At 39.4% G+C, this 15,013-nt stretch overlaps 1 protein-coding gene across 1 annotated transcript; it reads right to left on the bottom strand.

Annotated features, from left to right (window-relative positions):
- Positions 1-2,389: 2,389 nt before the first annotated feature.
- Positions 2,390-14,755, bottom strand: soat2 (sterol O-acyltransferase 2). The gene is made up of 15 exons (XM_071544569.1): positions 14,674-14,755; positions 14,102-14,160; positions 13,732-13,871; positions 12,642-12,695; positions 11,942-12,049; positions 10,317-10,599; positions 8,505-8,580; positions 8,011-8,095; positions 7,450-7,495; positions 6,980-7,109; positions 6,374-6,471; positions 5,683-5,781; positions 5,210-5,345; positions 3,779-3,924; positions 2,390-2,440 (listed from the first exon to the last, which is right to left on the bottom strand). The coding sequence occupies exons 1-15, from the start codon at positions 14,753-14,755 to the stop codon at positions 2,390-2,392; spliced, it is 1,593 nt and encodes a 530-aa protein (XP_071400670.1).
- Positions 14,756-15,013: the final 258 nt, after the last annotated feature.

Below are 15,013 nucleotides of genomic sequence, written 5' to 3'. Positions count from 1 at the left end.
ATGAGGTTCACAGGAAACAAAAGTAAGGGTTTTATAAGAAACAAAATGTGTCATGAAAATAATGCAATCGGTCATAGATGTAAAAAAAAATTTTTTAAAGAGACCCACTGGACAAAGCTGTTGATTAAACAAAAGGCATTGAGTGTCCGCTTTGGAAATTCCAGCTTAAAAGATTGCATGAACAAATGTAAGAAATTCTAAAATCTTCATCTTGATGTTCACCTGAAGAATCACCTGAAATCACCACTGCCTCATGTCTACTTGTGTATGGTCTTCTGTGGCCTTGCTCTTTGTACGCTCTGTGGAACAGAGATACTGGCATCAACGAAATTGATCCTGACATGGACAATAGTACAGTTTATTCTCTATTCAGCATGATGACGTCTGTGCATTGGTGATAAGCTCATTTCTCATTTCTATATTCAACATCCCTACTGGGTTTATGGCAGTTTGAGGAAGACAGTAATCCACAGTCTCTTATTACCTTCACTGTACCTTGTCAGTAGTAGAATGGCTATGTCCTTTTGTCTAGTTAGTTCTATTCCATAGTTGAAATCATCTACTTACACAATGATACATGTACAAGGCTGAATTTATACAGAGACATAACATACATGATGTTTGATGTCCTACAGATCCCTATGTTTTTCCCCCATGTCCCTTCTGCATTGAAAACATCAGAGATCCTGGTCATATCTTTTTTTTTTTGCGCCTGTGTGCATCATCTTTGCCATTGATCTATGACTTCTTGCAAGAATGCACCTCTTCCACCAGTACCACTTCACTGAGGCATTCATGCAAGAGCTTCAGGAGCAATGAGAGCGATATGGCAGATGTCATCTCATTGAATCAGCAACTTGGAGAAGTTGTCGGCTACATCTATGGCTGCATCCAACGCCTGAATAAAATATGTCACAGCCTCTCTGATGTTGAAGTCAGGGAGATGGGAATGAAAAGGATGGTGAAAAGGAAATGTTAAATTGAAAAAAAGAACTGCTGGATTTTATTTCAAACCAAGAACTGTAAAATTTAGCCCATGCATTTGATAAAATGAATCACATGGAAGAGGATTAGGGTCACATGAAATATTTATTTGAGTTCTGAGATTAATCTCAGAATTCTGAGTTTAATCATTCTGGGAATAAAGTCAGAATTCTGAGTTTAATAATTCTGAGAATAAAGTCAAAATTACACTTGATTCTCAGAATTCTGAGATTAAACGCAGGACTCACATACATTAATAATATACATCAATACATCAGTAATAGTCCCAATTTAAAATGTATTGATGTTGCTCGCTCTAAAATTACCGGTCATGCTGTGCCTCTCTGAGCTCCTATTACAGTGTGTCAGTTTACACAGCATTACATCACTAATGCAAATACTGTACCAATGTTAATCCTCTTCTTCCTGTATGACTTCATAGGGAAGTCGCAGGCAGACAAACACAGGCTTTGTGGCAGAGTGATAAGACACTGCTCAGCCTGTGGTTGGTTAGGCAGGTACCTGCTGCCCCACCAATCCCTGCCAGCTAAATGTGAACCAAGGCAGGATTAAACGTGTAACGCACACTGCAGGCTAGGTGACCTTACTGTGGCAAAATGTGGCAACGCCTGTTATGTTAATCAGTAATTTGACTTGGCCTTGAGTGAAACCTTTTCTTCATGTGAAGCAATACTGGCTCTCAGGTTAAGGTTTCTGCAGAACTTGAAAACATTTCCCCTTTCTGGCTTTGCAACCACCTGTAGCCTTAATATAAATATAGCAGAATAGAGAGCTTATTATTAAAACATATAAATAAAAGAGCATGTGAATTTATTTTTTCTTTTTTTCCCTGCAGGGACATATGGAGTGTATAACGGGATGCCAGAGATGTTCACAAAGCTCTGCACAAGATAAACACTGCTTGTTAATTAATGGTTAATCGTTTGCAAAAAGTATGATGATCTATCAGCTCTTGATGGAAATTCACTCCATTACAATAATTTAATTTTATTGAGATAAGTCTATAAAGCCTGAATTATTAAACACCATCATTAGTGCAAATCAAAACTGGACATAATACAGTGGTGACAGACTTCGAGACATAAGGATAACAACATAAAGATAAGAAAGCCAGTCACATCTTGAGCCAAAGAAATCTTCTCATTAAAAATAGAGAGCAGTGTCAATATTGCTTTATATCTACACAAGTCTTTCAATTTGTCCTTCCTCCTTTCTTCCTTCCTTCGGGGGGAAATAGATGCTGGGTTTGACTGAGTGTAAAGTAAATGGGCCATTTGATGTCTAGTCCATCATGGCTTCTGAGCTCCATCTCGTCTCATTTCGCCCCCATTCCTCCATCCCTTCGTTCCTCCAACCAAGGAGAAAGGCAGCTGTCACCGCAGCTTCAGTAGCTGCAGGACCAAGATCGAGGCGTCACCAGCTCCCAGAAACTGTTCTGTTGGGAAAGATCAGAGTTTGTCCAAATATTAGTACAGCTCTTCCCCTCCTCTTGGAAACATATCTGTAACCTCTTTATATTAGTCATATCTTTATGACTTAACATCTATTCATTATCAAGTAATAATCGCTTTTTATGAATGCCATTTCTATTTTTAGATAGCAGTTATCTGCGTCAAACTGTTGTGTGTGAATGACGCCACTGGCTTTGGAGGATGCCTTAACTGGGGCTATACAGAGATTCAGTATAGTGCAAAGCGGAGTAAGTACGTAAGTATATCTCTGCCCATCTGTCATGCAAATCCACGGGTTTCACATCTGTGGTTTCATCAAATGCCTGGAGTTGGACGGGGGGGTGGGGAAGCTTTTTCAGGATGTAATGCATGCCAGATCTTCTATAACTTCTAGTATTCAACACATGTGACTGTGCAACATGGGGTTAAGTGTGTAAATTGTGTGTGTGTGTGTGGGTGTGTGGTTGGTTGTGTAAGTGCAAGTGTATGCGTGTATGTCTGCATGTATGTGTAATAACACATGCTCATGAATGACTGGAGATAAGATGAGACAGACGAGGAAAGCTGGGATGATGAAACAGGGAAACTCTGCAAGGGGTTACTTGTTCAGCAGTCAGATTAATCTGGTTACTAGTGTCTGTGTGACGTCCAGCACTAAGCGTATGTTGAGTGGGCGAGACGGAAGAACCCGATCGTGGATGTACCCATTTTTTTCTACACTGAAAATGACAAGACAAAAAAAAATGACAAGCTGTCCAGTTATTTTAATTTGTTTCCAGACCTATCAAGCTTATTTCATGATGTCATAAAACAAGGAAGGAAATCTTGAAACAGGAAACTTTCTCCAAAACAATTTCACTCTTTTCATGTAAATGAAAACAAGTTACATTATCCTGAAAAAAAGCCAAATTTGTTGAAAGTGCAGTAAGATGATTCACAAAAAAAAAAGACAATAAAATAAAAAAAAACTAAAATAAGCTTGATAAGTCTGGATACAAGATAAAATAACTTAACAAGACAGTTTTTGTGTAGATATTTAGAGTTTATTTTTTTCTACCAACCTATTTATCCATTTAAGTATTTCAGAAAGTGGGGTCAAAGCATCCCCGCTTCATTCTAGTGGAGTGCAGTGCAAGCAAACCATTCACAGCTTCATAATTAGCTGTCACATACTGTCTGTTCTGGGATCAACAGCTCAGCCAATCTACTTAAGAGTGGAAAAAGTGTGGAAGACATTAATAAAGCCGGCAGAGGGTTGACTGTGGCATCGCTCCATTTGGACTCTCAGCTACCAGCAGAAGTGTCGGAGGTGCGGTACGTACCCCTGTCCGAGGGCAGTGTATCTGGGCGTACCACTCCTGGCAGTACAAACACACCTGGATGCCCTGACCAATGAACAGACACGTCCACATGATGATGTTGTACACAGGACTCTGTCGCTTGTCATTCATGGTAAAGTTGAACACCACTAAGAAAGGACGACAGAACGGGGAGAGAGTTGATGAGTTTTCTGTAGTTTAAGAGAGACAGCAAGAAAGAGAGATGGTGTGAGATGTGAGGGGTTTCCGTTATCGTGGTGAGGCACAGAGACAGAAGCAGAAACAGGGAGAGTCAGCGAGGCAAAACACAAAGTGTCAGATGACTACTGGTTGAGTCCCAGGGGAAAAGGAAACAATACAGAACTGTACTTCCTTTAAATATAATCAAAACGCTCCTCCTCTGAAAACAATGACTGTCTGTTACAGTGAATAATTATAGGTTTTAATTTTGAACGCTTGAAGGCACAGTCCAGGACATAAAGGGTGACATTCATATATTTTCAACAACAAGCCAGAAATAGACGAGACAAGCATCATTACCAACAACAAACAGATCAATCAGATACAGAGGTTCTTTACTCTGGAATTCCCACCTTCATATTGCCACCCAATAGCCTCCTCCAATGTAATGTCACACAATCACACACACTCACGCACACACACGCATGCACACACACACACACACACACACACACACACACACACACACACACACACATACACTTAATTTACTTGTTTTTTGTTTGTTTTGTTTGTTCATTTTTTCATTTTGGTAATTGTTGTTTCCATTTTATACATCATATAATTTTATTTTCTCTGAGGTACTGAAGTAAGCCCACTCTCCAGCACATGCCATTATTTTTTTGTTTTGTATTGTTTTTATTGTTTGTTTTGTTTCTGTCATGGTGCAAATAAATAAAACCAAAAAACCCAAACTTCAACAAGTGTAATGGTATTGTTGAGGAAGAAATGGGAAAGTACCTATATTAAGCAACATTCCTATGCCCACTTAATATGTAACCTTTGACCCATATTTACACCTTAAGTAACTAAAACTCAAGAATCTGCTTCACCATTATAAGATTAAACTAAAATCCCAAATCTCATAGATAACACTGACAAAATAATAATTTGTTGTCTTCTAGAAGAAGGGGGTCACCTCATATGATCTTATACCTTTTGACCAATAGTTTTATTATATTCTTTATTATATTCTATCTGTATTACATACATGATGAATCATGAATATTCAACACTATAGAACTGTGTGTAATCAGTTTTCTTACGCAGTACGAAGACAAAATATTGTTTTCTCCTGAATTTTTCGCTAATTTGAAAGGGAATGTATGTCATCATATTTTCATCAGAGGTCAGAGTGCAGGTTCCCCTCGCCATAATCTCCATTCGTACCCCAAAACTATGTGTATCCCTCACCTCCAAAGACAGCGAAGAGGAAGAACATGACGGGGTAGAAGAAGCCGAAGCCCATGGTGAAGGCGTACTCATGGACCACGGCGGAGACGATGAACACGGAGAGCATGGCAGCTGTACGGAATTTCCTTTTGGACAGCTGCAGGGATCAGAGAGAGAGAGAGAGAGAGAGAGAAAGAGAGAGAGAGAGAGAGGTCACTGCTGGGTTCAGGGGTCACGCCGGTTCAAGCAGGGAATTTGTGTCACTAGAATTACAGGGCAAATGTTAACTACTATACATTTCCCCACGTGACACACTGCCTTGGAAATAAAATGTCCTTCTGTTGCTTATTCTTAATCCCTTGGCTGTCCTGCCTTTTCCTTTTTTTTCCAGAGGTAAACCCAGTGAGATAATAAGGCTTTGATGTTTTGTTTCGATTTTTAGTGTGGGTCTTATCAGCATTATTAGTGTATTTTATGTTTGGCACTTTGCTCACCCAGAGGAAGTCTCTGTATCCGTAGTAATAGAGCCAGTCATGAACCACTACATTCCAGGTACGGTAATAGTTGGCAAAGGATGTGGAGTTCCACCAGTCCTGGAAAATCAGCAGAGGGGATAAAGAAATCAGTGTGAGTGGATCAAAATGGAGACGGAGCAGAGTCATTTTCAATCCAGAGGGAGGCGATTTGTTTAACAGCCAGCAGTCAAGATAAAAAGTGCACAGCTGTACTCTACACCTTTAGCTGTAAAAAAAAAAAAAAAAAAAAGGCCTAGTAAAAATATAAGAATCAAGAATAAAGAAATCGGCGTGAGCCTGCTGCAGTTAAATAATTCATATTGGTAGTTATTTTTGAGTTATATTGATGAAAACCAGACCTGTATGGTATTGTACAGGGCCTGATTTCCCCAAAGATTCCCCATTTGTCTGTTGGCTTACAATACAACGAAGACAACCTTAAAATTGAACCCAACCCCAGCAACCCCATGTCTTTCTGTTACTGTGCATTGTTTGACTTTTGGTTTGTGTTTTGGACTCAGGAAGAACACCTTTTACTGACAGTCAGGCTCTCTGTGTTCAACACTTTGGCCTCATCCTGGGTTCAACTTTCATCCCTTCGCTCGTCAGAAAATATTGTGTTTTACGGAAAGAGGCCATATGCCACATGGTATCGACCCAAATCACACACCTTGTAGAACATTCTGTCAGCAAAACACAGCAGCTCTCCAAAGAGGTTGAGCCAGCAGTGGAGGAAGGCGAAGAAACACAGCAGGAGGAGCATTATACCTGAGTAAGTGATAGAGGGAGAGAGAGAGAGAGAGAGAGAGAGAGAGAGGGTTATGATGGACATAAGTTTTCCGGGCACTGCTCCCAGCTTTCTCAGAAGTATTGTAACTTAAGTCTAGTGCTCTCATGTCAGCACTTACTCAAACAACCATTCACTTAATAGAGTAATATGAAACACATCAGTCTTTGACTACCATTATCTGATAGCATGATATGATAGCATCCTTAATCTTATCATTGACTTATAAAAACACAGAGACAGTTTCCTCCATCTGCCCTATTAAGTAATACATTAACCTTCACTCACCCATACAGATAAGAAATATGTTAGAGTTGATTTAATAGTACTATGATACAGATGAAGGTACAGCAGAACTGTCATTTATTACAGGCTTGCTGACACACCTACTGACTTCCTTCCAAGAGGAATTGCTCGGAAAATCTACTAAAAATACGGAATCGATGCAAGGTGGGGCACAGTTCATGCAGTTAGGCAGGTAGAAAGTACCTGGTAACGTTGAGTGGAACAAGGCTAGAACCATTGTCCGTTTACTGAAAGGCTGGTTGGTCTCGTTTCTGAAGATGGGCACACAGAGACGCACCAGGATGAAATAGGCATAAAACAGGCAGCCCAGGATCTGTCAAAATGCATGGTGCAACAACAAAAAAAACCCACTTAAAGTAACCATACAGTACAGAAAAAACATGCTGGAAATTTGCAAGATATTGATGTGAAGCAAAATATAAATGATTAAGCATAACGTTATTATGCTTGGAGCTTTTCCAATGTGGTTTATGATTGCTTCACATTATGACACAATATGCAAGTGCTATAAACAGCTATTATCTCATCTAGGTCAACAACCCAACACGGCCTACTTAGTCAGATTACATTCCACATTCCAACCAAAAGATGGAGAACAAGTGCAGAAATGGCTGAAAATACAGCAATGCAGAACAGACAGAGATTCATCTTACCATGCCAGCAGTAACACCGACATAATTCCATCTTATGTGCGCATTCCTATGAAGAAAGAACAGGACGTCATTACTTCAGAAATGTATATTGTAATACTTAATGTGCATTTATGTTATGGGTAAGAAAGTTATTAAGTAAGTTAAGTGATTGCCTTTAACTGCCTTTATGTCCAACACTAATATTGACTATTTTCACTTTCGAGGATTCTAGCATTTCTTTATTTGTCAAGGTGGATTCTAAAATTTGGATTCTAAAAAATAAAAACAATCACTAGCCATACTCAGCATTCCAGCAATTTCATGGCTTTGTGATGCTAGGATAATGCAAAATTATAATAAAAAAAATTCAGTAACATGTTAAAATATGTAATAATGTTGTCATATGCCATCTCTACTTTACATTATTTCACGCATATTAAGAACAGAACAATATGCAAACAGGTTCCCAAAAATCCTATTCGTTTAAAAAAAATAAATACAAAATGGATCCAGATAGAATCCAAAAGCCGTGAAATGATGACCACACTTGAGAGGAGAGGTCATGTTGTCATTATGTCCTACCTAGGGTATGATTCCCTGTAGAGGAGAGTCGGACAGAAAAGGAAGTAGAGATAGCTGGAGAGTGTGGGGAACCTGGGAGTCTCTCCTGAGAAGCATAACAAACACAGCATTCTATTAGTAAGTATGACCCTCATACTTTAATATATTTTCTGTTTAACTACACAGTAACAGTTTTACCCAAGACGATACGGTGTTCTACTGAGGCCATTTCTCAATGAAACCTGTGCTGCAGCAGAGTCAGCAGAGTCGCATTACCTCCACGTTTCTTAACTTTACCAATATGAAACCTTTACAGTAAGACCTCGGGGGGCTGTATAGAAATAATTTGTCTGATACGAGTGCATTCATTGTTAGTTTTAACTTCCCAACATGAATCATTAGGTAATAACCCTGTGTTCCGTTTTAGTAATTTTTCTCCAGAGTCTGAGTCTGTCACTGTGAGTAATGATTCTGCCCGAGGAATAAATTCACCTCGCTCTAATACAGTACAGTACCTTCCTTTGGCGTGCTCTTCATAATAACAGGAACAGTTTCTCTTATGAAGGAGTAGCTCTTCATCAGGAATCGAATCTGATAAATGAAAACAAAAATCTAGGGTTATTATGTGGGACACAATGTATTAGTAATCTACATTTTTATATTGTCTGTATTGACTGAATTGCCGATGCTTCTGAAGTTGTTTTGTAGTGTCATGTGTAAATGTCCTAAATATTTAATGACTACAATCTCTCAGGTTTCAGGGATCTGTTCTGTTCTGTTCTGTTCTGTTCTGTTCTCTTTTTGCATGTTGTCCCAATGGTTTAGGAGTTATTTATATGTTTACTACTTCTGTAATGAACTAGGAGGAAGTCCAAGAAAAGGAACTGTACAGCAAAATAGGGCAGATGGTAGCACAATTTAGAATGTCGGAGAACTGGTTGGTCATTTTAACTGTTTCATAATTGGACATAAGGCATGATGCATCATCAATCTGCATACCGCAGGGAACCACATCATACTTTGGACCATTTTAATGTCTACAATTAAACACATTTATTTTTCAATTATTTATTAAAATCATTATAAGTCAGTGATTATCTGCAAGGGGGAGCATTCTTCTATCGATATCATGGAGATAATTACAAATGATTGAACAGACCCAGGTCAGATGAGGATATGTGAGAACTGTAAATCAACAGATCAGGACTGGGTTTCCCAAAAGCATCTTAGCACCAGGATTATCTCACTCCATCGAATGGAGCTAAAATGATACTAAGACGGTTTTGGGAAACCAGGCGCAGTGTAATAAAGAGGATGAGGAGGCATTACAGTATGGGCCCATGGCGTTCGACCATTGGCTACACTGATCTGCTGTCGGTCTGGTGGGTGTCCAGTTGGAGGGCTCCCATCTCTGGCCCAGGGAGCTTTCCTTATCTCAGTGTTGCTGCCAATGCCAATGAAAGGCTGCGTTTATATAATTCAGGTGGATTACCAGCTAATAGGCAAATGTTATCTTAGGCTACAGGGCACTTAGAGTATTTATCTGGGACATTGTTTCTTTAGAATTGGCAGGAAGTTAGAGGAAAGTTTCACCGTGTTCTTCTAAAGGTCATTTCAACATTGCATAGTAAGACATGGCTGTTTTATACCTGCAGAAGTGCTGGCATGTTCACATTGCAATCGTTTGGGAGAAAGCTGGTGGATCTGCAGAGGCAAACTCAGTGGTTGTATTAACGCCAATGGAGTTTTGACTGATATGGGGATGAGTATAGTGACAGAATGTTCATTTGGGGGTGAACTGTTACTTTCAGTTGTTTGCACAAATTATGAGATTGTGCTTAATCAACTAGCATCACAATTACACTCAATGCATACAATAAATAACTCCTCACTAAAACAAATGTTTGATACATCAAAATAATACATCACATCTTTATCGTGAAAGCCTTAGAGTTGGAGACTTAGGAAAAAAAACACAATTATTGTTTTCAGCTGTGTTTGATATAAGTTTACAATGTTATTCATTACCCTCTTAGTTGGTTCTACTTCTGATTTTGTCCTAATGCCTATTGTACTTCCTTCTTGTGCATGTCCTCTTTCTCTATTCTATTCTATTCTATTCTATTCTATTCTATTCTATTCTATTCTCACTGGCTGTTGTCTCTTCTTTTTTTTATCCCTTTTTCTCTCTCTCTCTCAAATATGTTTGTCTGTTTTTCTCAATCTCTCCCTCTCTCTCTCTCTCTCTCTCTCTCTCTCTCTCTCTCTCACACACACACACACACACACACACACACACACACACACACACACACACACACACTCACCTGTTCCAGTATGACAATGAACCGTGAGGCTGGGGGCAGCTGGTTGTGCACGACCACATAGACGGGGAACAGCCCCAGCACACAGGTCTGTGCGGCGGCCAGGACCAGGCCCGTCCCCAGAGACAGAGCTGTCTTGGAGGGGACGCTGTGGTAGAAGGCCCCCCACACCGTCAGGGTGTAGTAGGGAACGACCAGGGTGTAGCCGAACATCACTGTCCAGGCCCAGGTGACTGTCCCCAGCTTCCCGAAGGCGTAGAACAGCAGGTCGAACTCCAGCACCAACCTGAAGATTGGGAACACGATGTGACAAAGGAGAGTGATCATTTGGAGGATAATAAGTAGTAAGTAGATAATAAGTACGTTTTCTACCCCTTCATTTTCTATAAAATATATTGAATAAAAATAAATAAACCAAGGGAACAGAAGACAGACAAAGGATAGGAATGACTGAAAAGAATAAGAACTATTAAGATAAATCATTACATAAGGCAAGGCAAGGCAAAGTTTATTTATGGAGCACAATTTGTACACAAAGGCAATTCAAAGTGCTTTACCAAGGTATATAAGACATTAGATAAGAAATAGGATAAGATAAATAAAAAACAAATAAAAAGAGATAGTAAAGTGTAGAAAAAGAGAATAAAGATCAAGTTGCATAGGCAGTGTAGAACAAAAAAACAAAAATGTTTAAAAGCAAGTCTAATTATTCCTCAGAAGAGATTTAAAAGATGATACTGGTTTGAATTCCTCTGGCAAGTTGTTCCACCATCTAGGAAAGTAATCGGTAACATCTTGAAATCAATTCTACAACTGACTGGCAGCCAGTGTGAAGACGCAGAAATTAGAGTGGTCTATTTATTTGGCACCAGCTGAAGACGAGGGAATGAGTTTTGAATGAGGCAGGTGTAAAGGGAGTTACATCATCTAAATGAAATTATATAAAAGCGTGAATGGCTTTCATAGTTTAATGCATATATTATTTTTCTCATTACACTCTCCCCTCAAACCGCCCCTCTGGAGAACATAATATAAAAGATTTAAAGCATTCACTCAAAATTACAGTACTATTTAGGTTACACAATATCATCATCATTACATCATAGTCAATGGGAGATTTGTTCAAATCGAACAAGGCTGCTTGCAAGTCTAAAATTATCGTCACCTTATCAATATTAAAATCTTTGGTAACTGATAGAGATGTATTGAATATTTTGTACTCTGTGAAATTGCCCGCTGGCACTTGTTCCAGTGAGAATCAAACCCACAACCGTGCATTTGTAACCACCAACCTAATCATTACTGTGCTGCCCAAAGCAACAGCAGAAGCTCTCAGAAGGATTGATTTCTCTATCTATCTATGGCCAGACGAGCAGAGAGGACAGGAGGGAGAGAGGGAGGGAGGGAGGGAGGGAGAGAAGGAGAGAGAGAGAGAGGGATGCAATAAGGTTTAGTTGGAGCAAAAGAAGATAAGAAGTGAGCAAGGACTTTCTGAGGCTTCAGGGTAATTGAGTTTCTGTTAGACTTGGTCTGGGGTCATACAGTTTGCAACATGTCAATGTCATAAACGCACACATGCTTACACATGCACTACACACACACACACACACATACACAATCTCACAGACCTGCCCTGGTCAATGTAGTCGACAGCCAGCGTGCTAAGGCAGAAGATGAAGAGCACAGCTATGAACATGTGGTAGATGGTCCTGATGTGGTTGATCTCAAATAGCTCACTGATGAAGAGGGGGAAACACAGACAGGATCAGGAAACAATGTCAGAAAATTTGCTGTGTTGTATTCATGTGTATATTTGTTGTATTGTATATCAACACTGCAAAAAATCTCCATCTTAACAAGTCAATTTGTCTATTATTGAGTCCTAAAATCATAATTTTCTTAAAATAAGTGAAAGCATCTGCCAGTGGGTTGAGATAATTTCACTTGTTTCCAATACAAATTAACTTAACTGCAGTGATCTGCCTCATTCTGACTTGTTTCAAGATAGTGACACTCATTTCTAGAAAATTCCTGAAACATATATCTCACCTCATTGGCAGAATTTTTCTCTTCGTTTGAAGGCTGAACATGAGACTAAACAACTTGTTAAGACTGATGTCTTTCGCAGTGAATCCGAAATACACACACAAACGCCCTTAAGATACAAAGCCACACAGAGCCACAATATACAGAGATGTTTGCGAGATTATGGATTATCTGAATGATCCACGTTGTACATAATCTGTAAGATTTATATGTACTTGATACATAATACGTGTTGCTACAACCAATGATCTCTATTGTAGACTCAGTCAGTCTCATACGTACTCCAAAAGTGATGCCCTGTCCATAAACACTTTGCCATCCTCCATTCTGTGGGATCTGAAACAAAGCACACAGACAGTCAGACAGACAGATACACACACACACACACACACACACACACACACACACACACACACATACACATATTTTACTGTGCTGAATGAGAAGATAAATATATCTAGTGTATTGGCAGCCATAATCCCTCCTGGTGCAGAAAGGGGGGATTAGTTCTGTATTGGTATTCTTAATCCACTTCTGATGTGTCCATACTGATTTTTATGTTATCAGAGCTGGTCAGGGTTAAGTCTGCAAACTGTCAAGTACACAGCAACCTTTTTGGGCAGTATCTTAAATCCTTGGTGTATAAGTGAAAACATAGCATTGAAGCTGTTACCAAGCAAATGCCCAATTCAGTTGTATCGATAGATTTGACAGAGTTGTCCGTGTCACTTCTTTAGGATCTAATCTTGGCACAATAATAATATTAATAACTTTATTTGAATAGCACTTTTCTTAAAATAATTACAAAGTGCTTTACTACATAAAATCCACAGAGACAGTGATGTAAATGTGCCACAATCAAAATAAAGTTGAATAAATGAATAAATAAATAAGTAAATAAATAATAGATACACAGATAAAACTAGGAAACAAACACAGATACAACTAGCAACAGATAGAATTCCCTAACCACATGAATGTCAGACAATACAAGTTGTCCCCTAAAGAGGCAGTAATAAATAACTAAGTAAGTAAAAAAACAAGTAATAAAACGAGAAACACAATAACAAAATGAAAAATGAAATGGAGATACAAGTATAAGGAGCAATTCACATAAAAGCCAGTCTATAAAAGTGTGTTTTTGGAAGGGATTTAAAAGATTAAACTGATTTAGCTAGCCTGACTTCCTCAGGCAGGCCATTCCAAAGTCTAGGGGCTCTAATAGAGAAAGCACAGTGACCTTTAGTCTCGAGTCTCGAGTCATGAGTTTAGTGCCTTGCCATCTGCCATTCAAATTCAGTGAAGAAATGAATGTACACCACTGGGCTAAAAACGCACAGTGGGTCTGTCAAATTTCCCTCCTGGTCCTCACCTGGATGTGTGGCTTTTTGTCATCTTTCCGTTAGCTGTGTGGTTGTTTTGTGTGAAGGGCTGGACGGACTCGGTCAGGGCCTCGTCTAGCAGGTTGCTCAGCTGACCCTGGACCTGCTCCAGGATCCTCACCTTCACCTTCTACAGGAGAGGACGCACATTTTGTTTGTGTTTTCTCATCTTTTATCCACATTTTGTTAGCTCTACACACCCTCAGCTCCTCCACTTTCACCTTCTACAAGAGCAGGACAGAGGAGAGAGAGTATGGCTAAGGGATGGTTAGCCAAGTTAATCCCCTCGCTGCTGTATCTGTATATGTTGTTATACATTAGATAAGGCCCCAGGTGCTGGCTATAGGAGTTATGGCTTACCTGTGCATGATTCTGCCACTGTCTCAAATCTTCTCCCTGTACATGATTATGGCTCCCACCTGCAGAGAGAACAACATAAGATACTTACATTTTATTTACCAATAGATTAAATGTACTGTAGATGTACTGTAAGATATTAAGTGTTCACAACCAAACAGGAAAGTTATGAGATAAAGACGGACATTATTGTATGTCATGTGATAACGATTTACCGCATCGGATCATTTAAGAGAACCAAAAATACTTATGAGTCTGTAAAACTAAATTGTGGAAAAACCCACACTCATATTCCTGCAATCCCACATATTCTTACTGTTGGATAAAACCCTTGTATCTCCAAAATTGCAACGTTTCAAGAACTAAGAAAAACAGCCTTGTTTTCGACTTGACCACCATGAATTTTAGAGTTTCAGTGGGTTTTGAAAGGGCTGGATAAGCACCAAGGGTTGTATAAGCATGTGATCCTTCAACTGAAGTGACTTAATGCATTTTTTCACAACACCACCTTTCTAACACCTATAGCTAAGGTATAGCTATGTTTGAGAGTGTGAATATCTTTTTATTGACCCTACCATGACTGGAGCTCTCGTCTGACTGAAGGGCGTTGATGTTTTTTCTGTGCCACAGTCCATTAGGTGACTCTGCAGTCGCCATGGTTTCCCCGGTCTGGGACACTACAGGTAGGACCGTCTACTGGGACCCAGGTGGAGGAACCTGTACATATACAAGTTGCAGGTTAGTGTCACACACACTGTCGCTTCCCAGGGGTTAACTGATGATACTTACCCCATGTGGCACCCCTAATACACACTGTTGATATTTATTGATATTTATCTTTTTATTCATATATGGGTGGGAGGACTTCAAAACACTAGGTCAGCCCTGTAGTTAATCAGGTGTCCCATAGTCTGT

Source organism: Centroberyx affinis, unplaced genomic scaffold (genome assembly GCF_046629955.1).
Source record: "Centroberyx affinis isolate AG114_WGS23_722 - 3 ecotype Tasmania unplaced genomic scaffold, CSIRO-AGI_Caff_v1 ptg004599l_1, whole genome shotgun sequence".
NCBI classification, from domain to species: Eukaryota; Metazoa; Chordata; class Actinopteri; order Beryciformes; family Berycidae; genus Centroberyx; species Centroberyx affinis.
Note: the sequence above shows the minus strand (reverse complement) of the source record. Positions and strands in the feature narration are given on the sequence as shown.

What these genes read in the sequence shown, in the direction of transcription:
- soat2 (XM_071544569.1), bottom strand. Translation starts at nt 14,755, where the DNA reads ATGGCGACTGCAGAGTCACCTAATGGACTGTGGCACAGAAAAAACATC. An exon ending in ACAAAAAGCCACACATCCAG is followed by an intron (nt 12,696 to 13,731) that starts GTGAGGACCAGG and finishes GCTTTGTTTCAG; the next exon opens with ATCCCACAGAATGGAGGATG. An exon ending in TACACTGCCCTCGGACAGGG is followed by an intron (nt 2,441 to 3,778) that starts GTACGTACCGCA and finishes CTTTCCCAACAG; the next exon opens with AACAGTTTCTGGGAGCTGGT.